Genomic DNA, 24,499 nt, shown 5'->3' with positions numbered 1-24,499 from the left:
TCCCAGCACTGGGGTTATAGGCATGTGCCACTATGCCCAGCTTTTTGTACATGGGTGCCAGGAATCTGAACTCAGGCCCTCATATTTGAACAGAAAGCATTTTAACCAGAAAATGAGCACTTCTGTACATTTAAAACGTCCAAATATCCGTGACTTCACTTGTTTCTACCTTAGAAACCTGGGTGGGTATGCTGCCCAAGCCCTGTCCCTCCATCTCTTTCCTTTTCCCTCTCTTTACCTTTTTATTTCTCTCTCTTCCTAAACATTGTTTAGCACATATATGATCCAGGGGACTCAGGGAATCCAGTCTTGAGGCAGGGGAATGTCAACATAGGTGATCAAATCTTGGTGGAGAGCAGGCCCCAAGCAGAGAAAGTTTTGAGCTAAATGTTGACTTGCCTAGAATTCCTTTAATGCATTGTATAGCTTGCTGTCTACACTGATCAAATTAATTGGAAAATTGCTGTCTCCACAGCTGGAGTCAATTTAAAAACATTCCAAGGATTGCGTAAGTAGTGTAGTATTTCTGCACAGGATTCTTTATTTTCTACAAAAATAGAAGGGGCCAGGGTCTTTAGTATGCTTGCTGATGACCAGTTTCTAGAAAACTTCACAAAACTCTCTAAGACAAATTGAGAAGCTAAATTTCTTTTGCTGCTGTTTAAATACATTTAAATATTTCCCTGTAAGTAATATTTTTTTTTCTAAATAAGGACAACGAGGGCAAACAAGGGTGTATTTCCCCCATATTTCTTTCTTTCTAGTGATGTGTATGTGCGTGTCTGTGTGTCGGCGTACACATAAATGCAGAACATGCAGAGATCAGAAGATCATGTTGGATCCCTTGTAGCTGGAGTTACAAGTGGGTGCTAGGATCCAAACTGTGGTTCTCTGTAAGAACAGTACATGTTCTTAGCCCCTGGGCCATCTCTCTAGGCCCCAGGAGAATATTTTTGTTACTGATTTTTAAAACGTCACTCATCCAGTATGGTATTTAATTGGTTAAATGAATTTTGAGTTCTCACCCATCTTTGTGTTTGTATGTGTACATTCACACATGTACACGTATGTGCATATGCTTGTGTATGCACACAGAGGGTAGAGGACAATCTTGGGTGTCATTCCTCAGGATCTGTCTACCTTATTTGTGTGAGATAGGCTATCCCATTGGCCTGATGTTTTCCAGTTCCTAGGCTGGTTGGTGGGTGAGGCTCAGCAGTCCACCTGGTTCTGCCTTCCCTGCATTGGGATTACAAGCACACACCACTAAGTCCAGCTTTGAAATATGGGTTCTGGAGATAAAACAGGTCTCCTTGCCTTCAGCAAGGCAAGCACTCTACCCACTCAGGCATAACCGTAGCCTTGAGAGATAGAGGAAAAAGTCCAGGTTACCCCAAGCTGCCCCACTCTCCAGATCCGCAGAAGTTTAAGAGTGAGAGCCCACCATGGTGGTCCCAGGGATCGAACTCAGGTTGTCAGGCTTGGTACCAAGTACCCTTACTCACTGTACCATCTCGTTGGCCCTGAAGTCACACTTTGAAGTCAGGTGCACACAGATGGTATTGAAAACACTAGAAATGGGACAATCACCTAGGGAGAGTATGGATCAGGAAACCCAGAACTTTACTTCTCATTGAAGGGAGGTTGGCAAAGAAGGCTGACAGAGAAGCAGCGAGGGGGAAGACAGATGAGAATGTATGGAGAGGAGGTTATCAACTTTGCCTGCAGAATCTTTGATATTCTTCAGTGTCCAAAAAGATGAAGCTTGCTTTGTCTGCTGTCATGGATGGCTTCTAACAGACAGTATACCATCGGGGTGATAGAGGGTAGCTTCCCAGATGAGGACTCTGCAGGCACTGTGGCTTTTTCCTACTTACCATTGTATCAGAAGCTCTGGGGGAAATCAGCTGACACATTGTGAGGACAGCCAAGCCACCTTCTTGGAGGAGTGTCCACATGGAAAGGATATGAGGCCTCCTGCTGTCAACTGTGAACGTATACCATCTTGGAAGCAGATCCCCTAGCTAGTGTCAAGCTTGCAGATGACAGTGGCGTTGGCCAAAGCTCGACTAGAAACTTGTAACAAGCCGGCCTTTTGGCTATGAACCTGAAATTACTCTCTTTGAAATAAAGTCCATAAAAAAAAAAATCCCCAGTCCCGAGGCAGTTAAGCTGCTTAGATTTCACCACCTACAGAAACTGTGTGAGACAGAAAATGTTGTTTTAATAAGAAATTTGCAAGAATTCTGTAGTTCAGTAACAGATAGCAAGGAGATATGGCCAGCAACCAAGCAAAATGAATACTGAAGAGAAAGCCAGTATTTGCAAAGGTGTTTGCTGCTTTTGCTGTATTGAGTTCTAATCATGAACTCATCAAGTTCATCAACTCATCAAGTCCAAGATGCCAAGGACTATGAATACACTGCTCTTGCATACATTAGGAAAGGGGAAAAAACGTTCCAGATTCAACTATGCCTCATTACTGTAATGATACTCCTGAGCAGCTTCACCATGATTTTGTGCATGAATTAGTCACGACTGGGTTAGATTTAAAAATGGCAGAGCCTGCAATGTCCTGCTTTACTCTCTATTACTCTTGGAATGAAGTCTAAGTTCTTAGGTTGGCACCCCAGCTTCTTTGCAGCCCGGCTCCAGCTTCCCTTCTTTGGTTCTTGGCAGATACTGTGGGTTTATAATGACCAGTCTATCCTCTGTACCTGGTGTTGTCTTCCTTCTATATTCATATATATACATACACACACTTACATAATACATACATACATATATATATGTATTTATATGTACATGTCGATCCATGTATTCCCTTATTCTTATGCAAAACAACTATTGACTAAGCATGGGCTGACTTGCTTTCTACTACATTCTATAGCTGATGGACTCACAGTCATCCCTAAGGACAGTTCAAATGTCATATCCTGGCTTCAGTTTTCCCTGGCTCCTTCAGACTCAATTTTTCTTTCATCTACATTCTATGGAATGTTTTTCTTTTCCTTCTTTCCTTCCTTCCTTCCTTCTTTCAATGCAGCATCTTATGAATACCAGGCTGGGCTTGAACTTGGTATGCAACTGAGGATGACCTTGAACGTCGGCCTTCACCTCCTGGGTGCTAGGATTATAGGCTTTCAATGCCATGCCCAGTTCAAGTGGTGCTGGAGCTCCAGCCCAGTGTTTTGTGTTTGCTAGCAAGGCAAGCACTCTACCAACCAAGATGCATCCCCAACCCCTGACATTTATTTTATGATGACTTCTTTTAACTTTTGAAATTATAATACATCATTTCTCCCTTTCCCTTCTTACCTCTCAATCCTCTCATATACTGCTACTTGCTTTTTCAAACTCATGCCCTCTCTTTTCATTAATTGTTTTTTACATATACACATACATATATTCCTAAATATAGTTTGGCATATTATATGTGCAATATAAGCTAATGGTATAATATCTACATATCTGTTCTTCTAAAACCATCCATTTATTGTTTATGCACAAGTAAACATTATTTACCTTTTCATCCCCTTTCCATGGCTTTGTTTTTGTTTTGTTTTGTCTTTTTTCAGATTTCTTTGGTCTATTCAGCTGACAAAGAAAGACATTTTTCTGGCTTTCCCAAGTGCTTTTGTGGGGGCAGTAGATAGATATGTATCTCTGGCATTTAGGAGAATGTTTGAGCATGCCAGTGTTCAGTTAATGTTGAACTGCACTGAATTAATTTTAACTCCTTCTAGAATTTGTCTTCATAATTAAAACCTGGAGATTTTAAAGCAGTTACTCTCTCTGTGTGTGGTATGTATGGACATACATGTTTGACATGTGTGGAGGCCGGAAGTCGATGGCAGATGTCTTCTTCAATTACACTCCACCTTATAGTTTTTTAGAAGACAGAGTCTCTCACTAAATCTGAAACTCATTAATTCAGAAAGGCTGGCTGGCCAGCAAGTCCCATAGATCCTTCCATCTCAGCCTCCTGAATGCTGGGATTACAAAAAAATCTGGGTACCACTGTACCCAGCTTTAATGTGGATACTGGGGAGGGAACTTGGGTCCTAATGTTTGTGCAGTAAACACTTGACCCCCCAAGCTATGTCCCAAGCCCTTAAACAGTTTAGCTATTGAAACCAGTACACTGGGATCTGATAAATTATCTGAAAGAACTAACCAATACTACTTAGCCCCTTTGGACAAGATCCTGTACAAGGGAGAAAGAAAGATTCAACTCTTCATGGGAGACACCATGAACTTGAAAGTCACCACATTTTTACTGTGAGATTCTGAGCAAGTCGTTCAGAGATCCTCTTAAATTTTCAGTCTACCATAAAACCCACATCACCTTAGAATATCTGCCTGTTCTTTTTCACTGTCTCCAGAAGGGTTTGCCTTCTAGAAGTTGTTATCAGGAGAACATGATCCTAAGGGCTTTCCTGTCTCACCAGCCCAGGGACAAACGGGTGTATCACAGTACACAGACAGCTTCATACACTCTTTTTCTAAATTTTAAACTTATCATTAGTGCATGTATGTCTGTATGTGGGTGATGTGTGTGTGGACACGTGTACTATAGTGTGGGTGTGGAGGTCAGAGGACAACTCTGTGGAACTGTTTCTCTTCTTCTACATTTATGCGGGTTCTGGGGATTTGAACTCAGGTTTGTAAGTTTGCCTTTACCCACTGAGCCATCCTAGCGTCACCAGCTTCTTCTTCTTCTTCTTCTTCTTCTTCTTCTTCTTCTTCTTCTTCTTCTTCTTCTTCTTCTTCTTCTTCTTCTTTTTATGCTCAAGAACCTTTTCTGCTGGCAGGAGCCACTTTTTGCTGTGGACATGGGAAGCAGAAAGTATAGGGACCTTCCACCCAAGTCCCTCATTCATTTGGCTGGTGTATAACCTTTGTTCACTTGCCTTTGAAAGTATTGCTCTGAGGCTCACACCCAACTGTCCCTTCTTGGGATTAAGTGATAACGATCACTTATTTTTGTTCCTGTCCTTCCCTTTTCCATTGTTTCCCCTTTCATTATACTTTTCCTCTTCCTTCCCGGAGCATCCAGAGGGTAGCTCTCAATATCTCTGCACTGAGATTGCTTCTGAGAGAAGATGGTGATAATACTGGGAGGATGAAACATTGGTCCTACACAAGTCTCTAGATCATGATGCAGTGGATTCTACAAGTGTGGGCAAAGCGTTTGGAGATTCTCCTGGATAATCCATGTGGGCTTCCTGGAATCACAAGGGTTTCTCACAATGGGAGGAAGACAAAGGAGAGAGAAAGCAAGGTGATAACGGGGAAGAGATGGGAGTTATTTCCACAAACCAAGAACCGCTGGTAACCTCTAGAAGCTCAAAAAACGAAGGGCAGATTCTCCTTTGGAGCCTCGAAAAGCACAACCAATACCCTAGTTTTAGTCCCATAAGAATCATTGTGGACTTCAGACGTCCAGAACTGTAAGACAATACGTCTAGGTTGTGTGAAATACTGAAGTCTGTGGGTTAGTTCTTTTGGTGACACTTCCCTGCTGGGGCTCCAAGAAGTTCCAACTGTTCATGAAGCTTGTGGTTAGCAGGAAGCAGCCCCCTTGGTGTGAACCCAGATGTCCCTTCCTCTCTTCCACATTACTTTGTACTTGAATTAAACAGAGAAAAGATGTGTAGCAAGAAATATATTCCAAGTACAAATTTGCTTCAAGTTTACTCAAGAAGAGCAAAGTTAATAATATATTTATCTTACGTGTCCAAAGGACAAAGATCCCTGGGTCAGGACTAGAGTGATGGAACTATAGCTCTAAGCAAATCTTTTTGACTAGCATTGACTACTGGAAATATGAGAGTCACATGGGACATGTCTGACTTTTTGGGGTAGTTTTAAAAATGAGAAATAAATGAGTGAAACTAATTTCAGTAGCATATTTTATCCACCGCACTGTATCTACATGTAATCAATAAAAATTAGTGAGCTAGTTTCTACTCTTTTTTTTTTTTCCTCATTGTAAATCCTGAGATTTCAATGGATATTTTTCATTTACACCACTTCTCACCTTGGCCTGGCTACATTTCAGGTACACAGTCACCACCATATTTGCTGTTGTGGACACAGTGTGTCCAAGTGATCTAAATAATACCAGTATCCAAAGGTCATTAAAGAAAAGTGCAAGGCAAGCCAAAATCTGACTCCTATAAGAAAGTTAGTATACAGCTAACGAATTATTTATTAAATCAGTGGTCATTGACACTCAAGAACCCTTTCTGCTGGCAGGAGCCACTTTTCCTGTCCACAAGGGAAGCAGAACCACACTAAGCACCATATACTTTTCTGGGTCACACAATCATAATAGTGTTCCAGTGAAAAAGAATTGGCACTTTCTTATTATTTTTTTGAAGACAAGTTCTCAAACCATTATGTAGCCAAGATTGACTAGGAATGCTTGATCCTCCTGCACCTACCCCTCCCTCAGTGCTGGGATTACAGTCAGGCACCATAACACCTGGTTTATGATTATTCCATGCTGGGGATGGAACTCAGGACTTCATGCTTGCTAATCAGGTACTCTCCCAACTGAACCTACCTACAGCCTCACCTCCCTTTTTGTGCTCTTTCTTTTTTTGGTTTGGTTTTTCAAGACAGAGTTTCTCTGTGTAACAGCCTTGGCTGTCCACCAACTTACTTTGCAGACCAGGCTGGCCTCAAACCCACAGAGAGCTGCCTGCCTCTGCTCCCAGAGAGCTAGGATTAAAGGCATGCACCACCACCCAGCCCACCTTTTGTTTTTATTAGAGAAATCTGTGTGTACCAGCTACAGGTTTTTTTCTCTATAAATTTCAGTGAAACATTAAGAAATAACTAGCTATGGCACACTGTTTTGTTTTGTTTTTCAATGTGTGCCTTGCCTTCTCTGTAAATGAGCCCCCCTGAAGGTGGAGTCTGGAGCTAATTAAACATGGACCTGTGGCAGTTCCCAAAGTGCTGACCACTTGACGTTTTCAAGCATAAGGAGCCGATTGTCAGCACACTAGCCAACGAACCTGACACTGTAAACCAATCACACTTCGCATCTTTTAAAGTGCAGCATTGCAGAATCTTCACGCAGGCTGTTCAGGCTAATAGGTTTTGTTTCTGGAGGGAGGCCTCTTCAGCTTCTAATTTAATTTGGTGACACTTTGAAAGTGGATCTTGTGGAGGTTGGTTTGCCTGCTGCCAAAGAACTGCAAATCGCCACACAGCATTTGGTCTTTCTTAAGTGGGCTTTCTAACAAAACACGGCTCTCCAGCATTCAGGGGAAATGTGATTGGGGCAAATTGCATCTGCTTACATTTTTATCATGGGAAGGAAATTGAAACTTGCAACCACACAGTCTAAGAGCCTGGCTTGAGGGTGGTTCTGTTTGAACTTCAAAAACCCTTAATGCCATGGCAGACCCTGATGAAAGATTTTTTTTCCCCTCTGTAAGTTAAACAAAGTCAGGCTCACCTTTAAGGAGCTGGAGACAAACCAAGGGGTTCTCCTCTGCCCCCTCCCCTCCTCCTCTCCCTAGAATCAGCACTGAAAAACTTCACTCAGCTGGCCAGGAGCCTGCATCCCTGGGGACTTTGAGAAATACCTGGAGATTTTTTTTTTCATACGCTCTCACGACCTGGCTAGGTTGGTGGTGGTGTCCAAGTTGTTACTGGCATTTTATAGGGGCCAGAGATACTGTTAAACTTCTCACAGAATGCAGGAGAGTCTGCCACCCTAACTAACAATGAACTCATCCTTAAGGTCTTTAGCTCTGCAGCACAGAAACCCCATGCAGACATGCAAGGAAGAAGCAAGGCATCATGGTAGCTGAAGGGTTGGGGCAGTGGATTCTAGGGAATCTTCCTGAAAAGTACTGACCAGGATGCTGAGCCATGTTGACTGGGCTTGTTCCTGCTCTGTCACTTACTGGCTTTGTCTCTTTGGGCAATTTACTCGACCTCATTTTTTCACCTCTTTGAAACAGGGATGGTAACCTCTTGAATACACAGGGGTTACAGACTTCAGGTGGCTTAATGGTGTGAAAGTGCTTGGTCTACAGATACACTATGCCTATGTACGTTTACTATGCCTTTGTAGCTTTGGCCAGAAAATATTTCAGGGCTCAGAAAAACTCATGAATAGAAGGAAGCGGAAAACCAAGAATGGGTTCAGCTGTCATTTTACCAACGCGAACTTTCTAGTGCATCACCCCCCCCCTCCCCGAATCCAAAGGCAGCTAGATCCAGAGGCCAGCAAGGAGCTGCTTTAGTGCTCAACAGTAACTGCACAAATGCGCCTTTTACATCCTTCTATTTTCCTTCATTCCTTCCATAGCAAAACTAGTGATTGGTAATCAGTGGGCGTCCTTCAGGGACAGTGGAAGACACCAAACTCACACCGTGCTAGGTACTCACACATCTGCCTTTACCGGAGGTGACTGCAGAGCACCAAAGCCCAAATGTACTCGCTGTGTGTGCGCCCCGCTTCTCTCCCACCTCTATCTACCGGACGAACTCAGCCAGATAGGGCGCGGGATCCACAGAACTCGAGGCCAAGCCTCGCCCAAGGGGAGGGCGCAGGGAAGAAAGTCGGTGGGCACTCGGGTCCTGGTGAAATGCATCCCAGGCGCACAGACACCTCAAACCCAACACCTAAGTACCCCTTACATATACAGGTTAATGACAAAGGGCTCCAGGCCCCGGGGGAACTCACCTGGTCCCTACTCCACCTGCCACCCAGGGGAGCAGCAAAGGGAGAGCCAGGCCCCAGGGCGGCTGCATTTTGGCAGGGGGCTCTCTTTTCTTGTCCTTAGCCCCTCAGGACCCGGGACCTAGAGGGGCCACCGCCTCGTCTCTCGCTTCGCTGGTCAGAACCTCGGTTTCGCGCGCAGCTGGCAGGATCAGTGGCAGCGGGCAGGCGCAGAGAGGACAGCGAGCTGGAGAGCTGGGGGACGTTTGGAGCTGCTAGTGGCTCCGGGAGCCCTGGCGAGATACTCTGTTGGGTGAAGAGCCCGGGTGCACCAGCGAGGGCGTGGCGGTTGAGAACATCTGGCTGGGGCCCGCCTCCAGGACGACCCACAAGAACTTCACGCTCTTCTCTCACCCTTAACTCCTCCATGCTCCTCGCCGGCCCCCCCCCCCACCCTGCCAGCTTTAGTGCACTATAGGCCGCTCAAGGGCACCTCTGATTGCCATGCTGTTTCAGGCTTGAGACAAGCGATGTGCACCGCTGAACTCTAGGGATTGGGAACTGAGTAATTAAAACGGGACCACAGATGCAAATTCATATAAACACACTGCAATCTCATTTCAATGGAGGCTGCGTGCTCAGCTAGGTTTGTTTGCTTGGTTTTTTTTTTTTTTTCACACAAGGCACATCATACGATGTTAGAGGTGGAATGCCACCAAGCCTTAAACAAACCCCATCATTTGACAAGTGTCTTCTTCTAGTTATTTGCAACAGCATCAACTGTGACTCCGAATGATACTGTGGTGTGGAAACCGGTGGCAACTTGACACAAACTAGTCATCTGGAAGAATGAACCTTAATTGAGAAAATGCCTCCATCAAATAAGCGTCTTTGGGGAGGTATTTTCTTGATTAATAGTTGACGTGGGAAAGGTCCAGCCCAGTGTGAGTGGTGCCACTCCTTCTCAAGTGGTCCTGGAAGGTCTGAGAAAGGTTAAGTGAACATCATAACAGTTTATCTGGATCACCTCTGCCTCCAGGTTCCTGCCTTGAGTTCTACCCTTGACTTGGCATCAGGATAAACAAGCCAAACAAACCCCCACGCCCTTTCCTCCCTAAGTTGCTTTTGGCTGTGGTATTCTATCACAATAGGAAGCGAGCTAAGACAGAATGGCACAAACAAAGATACTTTATGAGTCCAGAGAATTCCTTCAGATAGTGGGGAGTTATCTATTCTGACTTGTAGCAGAAGAAATACTGACTCTTCTTATGCCCGCTTTCACACACTTTGAGTTCATGTAGGTGGAGCCCATGATCCCATGCCTTCACATTGCACTTGGTTTCGTGATTTGTTTTGGCTGATGGTGTTCAGGCCACAGCACAGTGTGCCGATTGATTCTAAACCCATTTTGATTCCAACCCACCTGTGCCTCTATTTTGGGATATGAGAAAACCATGCCAGTTAGCTTGGTGGCCTAAGGAAGGTGAGGAACAAGTGGAACGCAGCCAGTTGTCTGGCCCACTAGTAGACTTTTAGCTGCTGGAAGGGCTGCTGCCAGAGCCATGGAGCTTTTCAAATAAGGTCAGCAGTGCACACAAACTACAGCGACTTGTTGGAATTGATTCTTTTGTTGTTTTTAAAACATTTTATTGATGGGGCCAGAAGGATGCCTCAGTGGTTAAGAGCAGTTGCTGCTCTTCTAGAGGACAATCACATACCAAGAAAGAATTCCACCTCAGTCTAAGTAGGTAAACCTTTGGGTTTGTTGAGTTTACTTCGGGAAGCATGGGTGACTCTCCATCACTGGAAAGTCCACTTTCATGTAGGTGACAACTGGCAGAAGCTGTATTTCTCAAGCTTCCTGTTTGACTTGCAGGAGGCTGCACAGTCAAGAGCCTCCTTTTCCCAGCAACTGCTTCCTGGTTGGGTTGGGTTGGGTTTGGACACAGGCTATGCAATCCTGGGTGACCTGGAACTATGTAGACCAGACTGCCTCCAAACTTACAGAGCTCTGACCTGCTTCTGCTTGAGTGCAGGGATTAAAGATGAGCATCACCACACCAGGCTTTGTTTACTGTTTTTTTTTTTAATAACCCTGGGAAGACTTGTCAATTTTTGGAAACTTCTGAGCTTCCAAAACCTGTAAATTTTGTTTTACCAGCTTCTTTCATCTGTGTAGGAGTGAATTGAGAGGAAATGGCTACACATTAGGCTTATGAACTCTATACCTAAAATATTTTAAAGGAAATAGGACATATATTTAACTCAATGTAGACTTTTTCACAGGCAGACACTGGATTAGGATTTTGGTGAAACTAGTTGGTTCTGCTGACACTGGAGAAAACCATATTAGGTGTGCATCCGAGCACCATGTCGCTGGAGCTTTGTGCTAGGACCATGTGTCTGTGTCTCCAAGGATCTTATCCAAAAGTGAGGGAGCTGGAGGGGTTGCACTCCATCCCCATTCAGCCATGGCCTGACAGTATTTCCCAGGGGACTGATCTTAGGAGCTCTGCTTTCTGTACAGAGAGCAGAGAGGCAGGGTGACACAGTCAAAGGACTGTCTGACTGGAAAGCAAGTCTGGGGGGACATGAACATGATATCACACTGTTTTTACCTAACCTGAACATTCAATCAAACTGAAATTTATACATGTTTGCTCCTACTACTTTCCCCTAAATAGTCAATCAGACACTGATTCCTCACTCACTACCCACTCCTTCAGAGAAACAACTCTTCCAAAAGACTAATTAGATGAGTAGCCTATTTTGTCGGGGCTCATCCTGTCTTTTTATGCTGTCCATTATAAAGGGCAAAGAAGCATCTTGCATTAACATTTAACTGCTAATTTCTGGCTTCTTGGTAGTTAGTGCTCTCTCTTTCTCTCTCTCCCTCCCCCTCTCAGTTTCTCTCTCCTTCCTTTGTCTTTTTCTTCTTTGTTTCTTTCTTTGTGTCTTTGTTTCTTCCTTTTTCAGAGGACAAAGGAGCTATCAGATCATATGAGGAACAAACAAAGTCGGCACTTGGAAATGCGGTATTGGTGGGTGAGTGTGCGTAAGATACAAATTGCCACCTGGAGGCAAGTATTTCAAAGAACCTGATTGGCACTGCTGACTTTGAAGAGAAAGTTGGCAACTGATCTTTAGGAGGCTCTATTCAATTCTACAAAGGGAAAATGACCTTTGATTAGAATACCATAAAATCCAGCCAGGTGTGGTGGTGCACGCCTTTAATCCCAGCACTCAGGGAGGCAGAGGCAGGGGGATCTGTGAGTTCGGGGCCAGCCTGGTCTACAAAGAGAGTTCCAGGACAGCCAGGTCTACACAGAGAAGCCCTGTCTTGAAAAACAAAACAAAACAAAACAATACCATAAAAATCTTCTTGTTTAGGGATATATCCTTTAATTAGTTCCCATTTAGTTCCCTGTGAGGAACAGATATGAAGGCATACTTTTGTGTTTCCTGACCACACACATACACACACACACACACACACACACACACACACAGAGAGAGAGAGAGAGAGAGAGAGAGAGAGAGAGAGAGAGAGAGAGAGAGAGTCTCTAGGCCACTGTTTTCAAATTTCAATGTCAGTGCAAATGACCCAAGGATCTCCGTGAAAGGCAGATACTGTCAGGCTGGATGGGGAGTGGGGGGTGGGGGGTGGGGGGTGGCGGGAGGTCAAAAAGTCTTTATAAAAAGCTTCTAAAAGACACTCAGGCTGCTTACTGGAGGATCACGTTTATGGTAGTGACAGTCTACAGATCATCTAGATTGGTAGTTAGAAAGCACAGTGGTGGGGCTGGAGAGATGGCTCAGAGGTTAAGAGCACTGATTGTTCATCCAGAGGTCATGAGTTCAATTCCCAGCAACCACATGATGGCTCACCACCATCTATAATGAGATCTGGTGCCCTCTTCTGGTACAAAACACTGCATACATAATAAATGAATACATCTTTTAAAAAAAGAGAAAGAAAGCACAATGGCAACGGGTAGGGAGACTTTGCCACCACAGATACTTGGGCCACAGCAGAGATTCTAATATCTGGACTACGGCTTGGGCCACAGCAGAGATTCTAATATCTGGACTACGGCTTGGGCATAAGAACACTCAACTCAGAAACTTTCTGGGTGATTCTAGTAAACAGCCAATGTTGAGGACCATATATAAACCAGTACCACATTTTATAGCCAAAACAAAGTTAACACTCTTGTCTTCCCAGCACACAGTCTTTCTCCTCATACTTCAAGTTGTTTTCTTTCTTTATGCCACCCTCGCCCCCGTGTGTGTCTGTGGTGTGTATGTGTGTGTGTGTGTGTGTGTGTAGATATGTGTGTGCTACAGCATGAGTGTAGAAGTGAGAGGACCATCTTGAGTGTCGTTTTTGTTTCCTGCTATGTATGGCATGTTAGCTTGCCCAGGAGCATGCAGAAAGTCTCTTGTCTCTGCCTCTCATCTTGCTATCGGAGCCCTGAGATTACAGTTTTGCACTATTATACCTGGATTTATGTGAACTCCGAGGTCTTGAACCCATGTCCTCTTGCTTGTGCAACAAATGCTTTATTCAGTGAGACATCTTTCCAGGCCTAGTGTGTGTTTTCGTAAAACTCATGTATGTAGTCCAGGCTGGCCTTGAACTCGGAGATCTCCTACATCTGCCTTCCAAAACACAAATTTTCTGTGTTTTGAATCAATTTCTCACCCCCTGCCCCATCTCCCTCTCCCTCTCTCCCTCCTTACCTCTCTCTATCTCTTTCTGTCTCCGATTTATCAAGACAGGATTTCTCTGTGTAGCCTTGGCTGTCCTGGAATTCACTTTGTAGACCAGGCTGGATTTGAACTCAGAGATCCGTCTGCCTCTGCCTCCCTGGTAGCGTGTGCTACTACCTTCTGGCTTTCCATCTCTTATTGAATGAGAGAAGTCAATGAAGAAGTGTATGACAATGGGAGCCTGCTGACCTCTGTCTTTGAGCGTTTGTATTTTGCACATATATTGAGTAAGTTTCCTTTTTCCTGTCTGTGGTAGAAAACAGCTATCAATCAATTCACATTCCTTCCCTTCTTTTTTTCCTCTTCTTTTTTCCCTCTGTCTCTGATTTTTTCTTACTTTGTTTGCTCCAGTGTCTTTTTAGGTTCCTATTAAGTGTTAGACTATATGTTAGGCAGTGGGAACCACTTAGTGGAAACATCCACTGGATAATTCATGCTTCTCCATTTCCAAGGGGAAGTGAGCTGGACCATTTAGCCTGTAGTTTATAGAATGTTTGGTCTTTTTAAAGTAATGATTATTGCCTCTTAGAGCAGAAGAAAATCTAAAACAAGACTGAAAACAAAAAGAATGACATTTGAATCAATTTTTTTTTTTTTTTTTACCAAATTTTGCTAGCTCTTAGAATGTTCCATTTGGCACATAAGAAAGAGGCAACAGTGATTGCTACTCTCCCTTTTATAGAGAGTAGTGATTTAATGTTGACAACACCTACAAAAGACAAATTTATCACCCAATTTTGCAGATGAGAAATGTGAAACTGAAGGCATCTTAAGATGACCTAGCAATGTAACTTTATAAAGATATGAGGTTTGAGGTCAGTTGTTAAGAGCACTGTCTGCTCTTGCCGAGCACCTGAGTTTAGGTCTCAGCACCCACATGATAGCTTACAGCCATCAGTAAGTCCAGTTCTAGGGGATGCTCTCTTTTGGCCTCTGTAAGCAAGTGGCATATATGTGGTGTATTCATGTACATGCCAGCAAAATACTCACACACCTAAAACTGCAACCTCACTGGAGATTAATTTTGCAACCTAATTTCACCTTTTGGGGAGATGGAGTCTCAATGTGTAGCCACGTACTACCTTGAATTCCTTTTTTTTTCATTTCTTTTAAAAATATTTTATTAATTTATTGATATTACATCTCAATTGTTATCCCATCCCTTGTATCCTCCCATTCTTCCCTCCCTCCCATTTCCCCTTATTCCCCTCCCCTATGACTGTGACTGAGGGGGACTTCCTCCCCCTGTATATGCTCATAGGGTATCAAGTCTCTTCTTGGTAGCCTGCTATCCTTCCTCTGAGTGCCACCAGGTCTCCCCCTCCAGGGAACATGGTCAAATATGGGGCACCAGAGTTCGTGTGAAAGTCAGTCCCCACTCTCCACTCAACTGTGGGGAATGTCCTGTCCATTGGCTAGATCTGGGTAGGGGTTTGAAGTTTACTGCCTGTATTGTCCTTGGCTGGTGCCTTAGTTTGAGCCAGACCCCTAGGCCCAGATCTGCCTATCATAATGTTCTTCTAGGTTTCTAGGACCCTTTGGATCCTTTTATTTCTCCATTCTCCCATGCTTCTCACACCTAAAGTCCCAATAGGATGTCCTCCCCTCTGTCCCACTTTCCTGGTAAGTGAAGACTTTGAATTCCTTTTGTAACCCAGGTTGATCTTAAATTCACAGACACCGCCGCTCCCTGGCCTCAGTTCCGTTACTGCTCAGATTATTGACATGTGCCACCATGCCTGGCTTCAATCTTTATATCAGGAGTCTGTAACCTGATAATGCTGGGAAGATGTCAATTCCTTTTCAGAAACAGTAGATAGTTGATCCTATGTGCTGAAAAAAAGAGTGGGATAATATGCTGTGTACAAGAGAGGATGTTCCCATGAAAGGTAATGTGGCATTTTTAGGGGACTCATGACTCTTTGGGCTTGTCCAACCCATGGTCCTTAGGCTACATCCAGACCACGATGGCTAAGAATGGAGCCCAATAAGAAATCGTAAAGTTAGCTGGGCATGGTGGCACACACCATTAACCCCAGCACTCAGGGAGGCAGAGGCAGAGGCATACAGAGCTCTGTGAGTTTAAGGCCAGCCTAGTCTACAAAGCAAGTCCAGGATAGCCAAGGTTACAGGTAAACCCTGTCTTGAAAATCAAATAAACAAAAGCCATAAAGTTATTCAAAACACTATGAAAATTATTTTGCAATGTTGCATGTACATATTTGTGTGTGTCTGTATGTGCTTGCATGCTGAATATCAACATTGTGTGTCTGTTTCAATTACTCTCTGATATTTATTTACACATATTTATTTTTACTTGAGTTTAATATTTTCACCTAAAATGCACCCCAAACATATTTTCTTTTCACACCATTCTTCCTAGCTCTCCCTTTCCCTCTCCTACAGATCCACTTCCTCAACATTTCCTCTTTAGAAAGGAACAGGCTTCCAAGAGAAGACAGCTAGACAAGACAAAACAAGATATAGTAAGAGAACGCTAATGCCCTCATATCCAGACTGGATAAGGCTTTTTTTTTTTCAAGACAGGGCTTCTCTGTGTAGTCCAGGCTGTCCTGGACTCACTTTGTAGACCAGGCTAGCCTAGAACTCACAGAGATCCACCTGCTTCTTTCTCCTGAGTGCTGGAATTAAAGGTATGCGCCACCATGCTTGGCCTAAAATTTTTTTCGAGACAAGGTTTCTCTGTGTAGCCTTGGCTGTCCTAGACTCACTTTGTAGACCAGGCTGGCCTCGAAGTCACAGTCATCTGCCTGCCTCTGCCTCCCGGCAAGGCACTTTTTTTTTTGGAGACAACTTCTCTCACTGAATGCGGAGCTTAAAGACTCAGCTTGGCTAGTGTTTCAGCAAGCCCCAGGGATCCCATCTCTGTCTCTCCAGTGATAGGGTTTTTGATTTTGTTTTGTTTTTTTCAAGATAAGGCTTCTCTGGTTTCTCTATGTAATAGCCCTGACTGTCCTGGAACTGTCTTTGTAGACAAGGCTAGCCTCGAACTCACAGAGATTGACCTGTCTCTGCCTCCCAAGTGCTGGGATCAAAGATGTGCACCACCACACCCGGCTTGTGATGGGGTTTTTGTATGCTGCTGTTGTGCATAATTTTTTTGATGTGAGTGTGTGGGGAATCTGTTCTCATGCTTGCATGGAAAGCACTTCACGGAGCGATCTTTCCAGCTCCACATTTTTTTTTTTAACGTTTGAAACTCGATCGCCTGGTTTTTTTTGCTTGTTTTTGTTTTTGTTTTGTTTTGTTTTGGTTTGGTTTTTCAAGACGGGGTTTCTTGTGTAGTCCTGGCTGTCCTGGCCTCCCTTTGTAGACCAGGCTGGCCTCGAACTCCCAGTGACCCTCCTGCCTCTGCTTCCCGAGTGCTGGGATTAAAGGCATGCGCCACCACTGCCCGGCTGATTGCCTGGTTCTTAAGTGTGAAATGTCAATCTTTTCTTCTTTCACTATTAGATAAAAAGATTTTCTTGTTTGTGAACAAAATTTCATTGCCTGTCTGGTAGCTCTCTGAGTTGTGGACTGAATATGTACGTTCTCAACTGAAGGCCCTCAAAGGGCAATGGTTTGGCTTTTGTGTTGGGGGAAGTGGGGTGGTGGATTACAGGCCCAGTTTATCCTGTCTACTCGCTTCATTCCTTGCTGTGCAGAAATCAATCTCCCTTGCTATTTTCCGGCTCACAGCTGAACGGAGGAACTTGGCCTCCTGCTGCCAGGCTTGTCTGTCTATGTTTTCCTGTGGAAATCCTATGTGATGACTTGTGACAGCTAGAGTCAGGCAGCCTCGTTCTGACAAGTCTTAAGAGAGACTCTTAACCCCGAGTCACTTCAACTTGATTTGGAAACATTTGCTTGAGAAATGTTCTGTGTGCTGTGCAAATTGGATCCACATTTGTGAGCCTTTAAAAACATTTAAAATATCAAAATTTACCCAAATAAAATTCTTTTTAAAAATAGCATTCCTATTTTCAAAAATTCTCGTACATAACATATAGGCACGCTCATTCCTTTAGCTCACATTAATCATGCACTGGACACTGTTTGGGTGGGATATAAAGATGAATAAGATATAATCCCTTGCCCTGGGTGACAGAAATGCAAACACATTATTAGAAGTCATGGCACAAGTGTTAACAGAAGTACTTCAGGGTGCCTTGGAAACGAGCAGAGAAGAGGCTCAATCCTTTGTGTTTCATACATTTAAGTGTTTGTCACCATTTTATCCATTTCTTTCAGAAACTGTTTTCTAGCATGACTTCATTTGGAAAGGAGAAAAATAGGAAATCCTGAAAATCACCCTCTCTCAGGTAACTCGTTACAAACGTGTCCTGACACACAGAACGTGTGCCATTCCTCAGTACATCCGACAATTAGGGGAATAAGGATTTTGTTGAGGCCTCTGCCAACTTCCTCGACTTGGAAAAGCCAGTTCATTTCTTTCTTTCTTTTCCCCCAAGGGTTCCAGTGGCATTTATTTTGCATGTAGAACCACTGGAGGGGGAGGGATTTTGCCTATGGCCACCATAAAGACGACACTGGAGCTAACGAGGGCTCTAGAGACTAGCTGAAAAGTGAAGTGACAGAACCAATGATTCAGACCAATCACGTAATTACAAAGCTGGCGCTTCCAGCATGGTTTCAGGTGGTCTGTGGAAGCAGTGACGTGGAAAGGACAAGCACTGGGCCACCCTTGAGCAGCCTCGATGACATCAGGCATGGGATCTAAGCAGCTGGTGGCGCCAGGATCTCCAGCCCTCACTTTACTTGGCCAGGGGGTTCCTGAAGGACCTGTCAGTACACTTGGCCTTGCTGCCCAGCTCTTCTTCAGTTCTAAGGATCCGATTGTACTTGGCCCAGCACTCAGATCGGCAAGGTACACCAGGGTGCAGAGCCCCACCACCAGGTCGGCGATGAAAGTATTCTCAGTCTTCCCAGAGCAATGGGACACCCTGACACCGGACTGGGCCAGCTTACTCGCCTGCAGAGACTCAGTCACAGAGCCGATCTGGTTCACTTTGAGCAAGAGGCAGTTGCAGGACTTTTCGTCCACAGCCATGGCAATCTGCTTAGGGTTGATCACTGTGAGATGGTCCCCAAACAATGCCTGCACTAGCTGCGAACTTTTGCTTAGCTTCTCAGTTGTCCTGGTCAAAGGGACCACTGGGTGCTACCAGATGTAGGACTTGTACAGATCAGCCAGCTTGTCGCATGTGAGGTACTTGCTGGGGTCATCTGGACACTCGAAGTCCAGGTCATATTTGCCAGAGCTGTAGAACTCAGAGACAGCCACGTCCATACCAAAGACCTGTTCAGTGAAGCCGGCCTTCACAATTGCGTTCTTCAGCAGCTCCAGCGCTCCAGGATGTTAGGTGCAAATCTGCCCTCGAGACCCACATTGGTGGCATCCTTGCCTTATTTCTCTTTGATGATATTCTTTAGGTCATGGTAAACCTTTGCTCCAGTGCGCATGGCTTCCGGGAAATGGGATGCCCCTACAGGGAGGATCATGAGCTCTTGCATGGCCAGCTTGTTGACAGTCTGAGAACTGCGGTTGATCACACTGAAAGCTGGGACCAGCAGGATAACTTCAGTGTTGCCAGCCAAGTCAGCGATGGAAAGGGGGTAAAGGGGCACCTCTATTTCCACAGTACCAGCTTTGCAGACAGCCAGGGATACTCCCAGGATGGCATTTGCACCAAATTTAGATTTATTTTCAGTGCCGTCCATTTCTATCATCAGCTTGTGATCCTCTCTTGCTCCACAACATTCAGTTTATTGCTAACCACAGCAGGTGCAATAGTTTTATTGATGTGCTCAACAGCCTTTGAGACACTCTTCCCCTGTAGCGCGTAATATCATTGTTACAGAGTTCTAGGGCATCATGGATGCCAGTGTAGGCACCGCTGGGCACCATAGCACTACTACACCTTTTGCAGTAGAGTAGAGATCAACCTCAACAGTGGGATTTCCATGAGAATCAAAGATCTCTCTGGCACTGATCTCGAGAATAGACTTGATGAATTTCTGGCTGTCGGATCATTGCGCAGGAAAGAAAGAGGTTTTTGCAGCCAGCAAAGACAGCCCAGTTCCCTCCCCCGCTCTCCTCTCTCTCTCTCTCTCTCTCTCTCTCTCTCTCTCTCTCTCTCTCTCTCTCTCTCTCTCTCTCTCTCTCTCTCTTTCTCACACACACACACATGGTCTACATATTTGCTGAGGATTCTGGATCAATAAACAGCTTCTTCCAAAAATTCTGTGACTTTTTTCCTTTGGCCAAAAAGTGGGAAAATCGATTATGATTCCCCCCAATTGTATTTGAAAGTATAAAATCAGGTTAATTTCAGCAAAGGATGAATGTTTATTTAGTGAATGAATGAATGAATAAGTGAGTGAATGAATATCCATATTCATTAGCCCTCCTAATCTCATTGAAGTAGTGTCTTCGGTAGTAGTTTGTAGCCAGGCACAGTGCACACACTTACAATCCAACCACTCTGGATTGCCACAAGTTTGAAGCCAGCCTGATCTATACAGCAAGTTGCAATCAGAGGGGCAGAGGTTATCCTCTACCCCTCAACCCTGCACCAGCAAAAATAGTGGTTTGTAGGTGCACACTGGTAGCTGTTCTGTAGTGATTAGACCAGAGCGGATACACTGCTCTTATTGTTCATCTCCAGGAATGTGAAGTAAGGACGATAGTCATTCAGTTGTGGTGTAAAGTTGTGATGGGAGAAGTCCAAGGCGTAAATGCATAAACACAAGTCAGGGCGCAGAGAAATGTACAGCTGTGGCTATACGTCTATCTATATAACTATCATATCTGTTTGCGTCAATGCCAATCTTTCCACATCATTATACTTATAGGTCTATATATTATATCTATACATCTAATTATATCTTCATGTCATTTATCTCTGCCACAAGATCCATAACTACCTATAGGTCTATAAATCTACCTCTCTCAATGTGTCTACACCACCAGATGCATAATTATCTGTAGCTCTGTAATGATATCTATCTTCCTTTCTACCACTACTCCATCTATATTTTGATGTGCATATTGCTATTGCTGTAATCACAACAACATCTGTGCCTGAACATCCCAGTTTAGGTTAATCAACAGAACAAAACGCATTGTAGTATTGAAAGACTGAGTCCCCACTAGGGACTTTTAAGCCTCTTGTAGTAGACCATGTTATTGCCTCATACATGCCTCTACATCGTTTTCCTGTGAATAGCCAAGAGTTTACCATGAGCACTTGAAACTATGTCCAAGGGATATCTAATTAGTGTTTGATGGCAGCCTTAACCACATGATGGACAGAGATTTGGTGGTTAAACATCGCAGTTCTGTCTCCTCCTATGGGAAGAGCTCAGAAGCGTGTTCAGCCCGGTTTGCCTGAATTCCTCAGTGGGATCGATTTCCAGGCTTCAACCTGGAAGAGTGTGAGAAATCACCCAGCTTTCCTCCTGTTCCTCTGTTACCTAAGATGACCTTCCAGAGACTGCTTTGCCTCTGGGGACCCCCTATCTGCAACAGTACCCTTATGTATACTAGAAACATCATTTTCATCCAAACACTGAATTGTGTCTTATAGCAGGGTATGGGAGGGGAAGCCCTCTTTAAGTCCATTTAGCATAAATCTTACTGATTCTGTGGGCTCCGAAGTGCCCCGTTGTCAAGTTGAACACAATAAGTACTTGCTCTTTTTCAGATGGACCATTAACTATTTCACTAAGGCACATCCATTTATCTATCCTACACTGCATAACCAAGGCACTGGAGCCCAGACCTTTCCCCCTGGTGAACTTTCTGTTTTACTGAGCCTGTAAACTGGGGTATTGGTTGTATGGTTTGAGAATGAAAAAAATATCTTTTATATTCTGTTCTTACTCCATCAAAGTACAGCATAAATCCACCACAAGACACATTTATGATGTATGTAAATTCAAATATTTCCTTCCTTTGTCAAATGTGATGAATCAGAATTTATATAATGGTGAGTTTCTGTTAGAAACACAATGTGATAATAATTATGCCACCTTTTCTCAATAGAAAAATGTTTACTAGCATTTTGCTCATGCTAAAGTCTTTGGTTGGCTTATGAAAATGAAATCTCCCACATTTACAATTAGGTTCCATTAACATGACAAAAACATTTTAAATGGCTGCATATGCTTGGAAATCCATAAGCCGCCATAGATCTGGGCTTCATGGTGCAGGTCTAGTTATTCAGGAGACAAAGGCAAGAGATTTGAAAGTTCTCGTCATGTCTGGACTACAGAGTGAGCTCAACAAAGCCAGCCTGAGCAACATAATTTCATTTTATAAAGAGAAAAAAGGACTGGGATGTAGTAGAGCACTTACCAGCGTCAGTACTATAATTAATAGCCATAGAGGCCTAATGGGAATATATGACTCTGCTTGAAATTTAAAGCTTGGTTTTATTTGCTCTTTGATTTAATACAGTTTTATTTAATGCCATTTTTTCTTTTAAGTTTTTATTTTTTAAAATTTATTCACATTACAGCTCGATTGTAACCCCCTCCCTTGTCTCTTCCCATTCTCACCTTCCCTCTCTCTTCCCCCATTCCCCTCTCCTAGTCCACTGAGAGGGGAGCCCTCCTCCCCTACCATCTGACCTCAGCCTATCAGGTCTCATTAGGACAGCCTGCATCCTCTTCCTCTGTGGCCTGACAAGGCTGCCCCACCAGGGAGAAGTGATCAAATAGTGGGCACCTGAGTCCATGTCAGAGGCAGCCCCTGCTCTCCTCATAGGGGACCCACATGGAAACTGAGCTGCTCATCAGCTACATCTGAACAGAGTGTCTAGGTTTCCTCCATGCATTGTCCTTGCTTGGTGCATCAGTCTCTGCAGGCCCACTGGGTTCAGATTTGTTGGTCTCCTTGTGGAGCTCCTGTCTCCTCCATGTCCTTTTATTCCCCACTCTTCCGTAAGACTCCCTGTGACTCTTACCATCTGCTTTGATCCCCTGCTGGGTGGAGTCTTTCAGAGGACCTCTACGTTAGGCTCCCGTCCTGTTCCCTCTCTTCAACCACTTCCGGTGTCTATTTTATTAGCCCTTCTGAATGAGAATCAAGCACCCACCCTAGCACCAGAATCTGGAAACAACCTAGATGTCCTTCAACCGAAGAAACTGTGGTATGTTTACACAATGGAATACTACTCAGCTATACAAGGAAATCATGAAACTCGCAGGCAAATGGATAGATCTAGAAACGATCATCCTGAGTGAGGTAATCTAGACCCAGAAAGACATATATCCACTTATAAGTGGATATTAGCTGCATAATACAGGATAACCACACTACAACACACAGACCTAAAGAAGCTAAATAACCATGCCACTCTTACAGTGGCAACTTCAGAGAGCAAGAGACAACAACAGAAAGCTAATATATATTTAATACAGCTTGCATACTTTTAAAGATGTATTGTTATTATTTTAGCTGTGTGTGTATCTATGTGTCCTTGTGTCTATGTGTGTCTTCAAATAGGGGTAATGGGAATTGAATTTGGGACCTCAGAAAGAGTATTACATGCTGTTAATCACGGAACAATCTCTCCACACTCTTATAGCTTATATATCTAGCTGTAAAACCATTAGAAAGTGAGTCAGAGATAGTGTTATAGACATGGACCTTTCTCCTAATTTGACTTTATCTTTAAAAGAAATTGGAGACTTTAGTGACGTTGCGGTTCCCTGTCTGACTTTGTAAATCATGTCTTCAAGCCACATCTGCTTTCAAAAACATCTTTCAAAGAGTTCTTTTAATAGTGAAATAGTCATCTGGTCTCTTCTGGCTACATAGGGTATTAATTGCCATATGTGTGTCTTGCAAATGTGACTTGGGAGCTCATGCAAAACGGCTGCCCAAAGTCTAATGCTACCAAGTCTGCAATGAGGAGAGGTCTTTCAACATCAGGAAATGTGGAAAAGTAAGGCAGGTGTAGACCTTTAGCATAAGATATCTTATTCTTGTAGGGAGGAAAACTAATTTCTCCTTTGGTGTCAAGGTCTCATTATGTAGCTCCAGCTGATCTGGAACTCACTCTGTAGACCAGTATGGCTTGCACCTCCTAGAGACCCACCTGCTTCTGCCTTGGGGATTATAGGTGTGCGCTATCACACCTGACAGGAAAGGTTGTGTTGTTGTTGTTTTTAAAATAATAGTTGTGCTGAATAATTTAGTGTTATTTCTAATGAAGCCAAGGAACTGGTAGGAGTTCCCTACTCCCTATTATCCTTCATAAATTGAACCAGACGCCTGACCCAAACCTGTTCGTGGGTGTCATGAAGATTTCAGCATCATGACTGAGGTGCAGTCCATCCATCCAGTCACCCTAAAATTTCCACAATCTATTTTTTTCTTGGTGAGACTTCCGAGCACACATTTATGAGAGCAAATATGGATGACCTTCTGAGACCCAGAAGCCAATTGATTTGTCTAAAACTGCTATGAGTTCTTGGTAAAGGTGAATCATTTGATAATACTTTTCTTCATGAGTCTTCAAAGGTCAATGAAAACATTCAGTGTGGAAAGCATTTAGAAAGATTCTATTCTAACTTGAGTGCAAGCAGAAATAAATTCTCAAAATCACCTTTAAAGGAGGCGAGTCAGAGTCTACCATTTATGGTATTCAACAATAATTCCCTTTACGCCCAACTCAAAGTTAGTCAAAGTTGAATGAGTTCTGTTTTCCGTTCTTAGTCATTGAGGTTACAGAGTCCGGAAAGAATGCATTATAATTTTGGAAAACAAGCCACAGAGGAAGAAGATACCACTCTATCTGGTACTTTTTCACCTCTGTTTTGACTTTGTTTTCTGACAAAATCCTTCTTAGCTAGACGAGACCTTGTGAATATGAGGTAAGGTAGGGAAGGAGCCAGACAGCCTAGAACCAAAGAACAGCAGCTGTATATTGCTAACTGTGTTTTCCTGTTTAGGCAAGAAGTTAGGCCTGAGGTAATCAAGGAAATTGCAGCTGTTATCTCTAG

At 43.7% G+C, this 24,499-nt stretch overlaps 1 protein-coding gene and 1 pseudogene across 2 annotated transcripts in view; both read right to left on the bottom strand.

Annotated features, from left to right (window-relative positions):
- Egfl6 (EGF like domain multiple 6) overlaps positions 1 to 9,062 on the bottom strand; it is a 63,562-nt gene extending 54,500 nt beyond the window's left edge. The window contains exon 1 of one of the 2 annotated variants that reach the window (XM_051142058.1): positions 8,714 to 9,062. In XM_051142058.1, coding sequence (XP_050998015.1) covers positions 8,714 to 8,781 — 68 coding nt within the window. In that variant the 5' untranslated portion in view covers positions 8,782 to 9,062. The remainder of the gene's footprint in view (positions 1 to 8,713) is intronic. The other variant, XM_051142057.1, reaches the window with a different exon arrangement.
- Positions 9,063 to 18,240: 9,178 nt separating this feature from the next.
- LOC127185193 (alpha-enolase-like) lies at positions 18,241 to 23,835 on the bottom strand (annotated as a pseudogene).
- Between the last annotated feature and the right edge of the window lie 664 nt (positions 23,836 to 24,499).

This window comes from Acomys russatus, chromosome X (assembly GCF_903995435.1).
Source record: "Acomys russatus chromosome X, mAcoRus1.1, whole genome shotgun sequence".
In the NCBI taxonomy this organism is placed as follows: Eukaryota; Metazoa; Chordata; class Mammalia; order Rodentia; family Muridae; genus Acomys; species Acomys russatus.
This window is presented reverse-complemented; position numbering and strand designations above follow the sequence as displayed.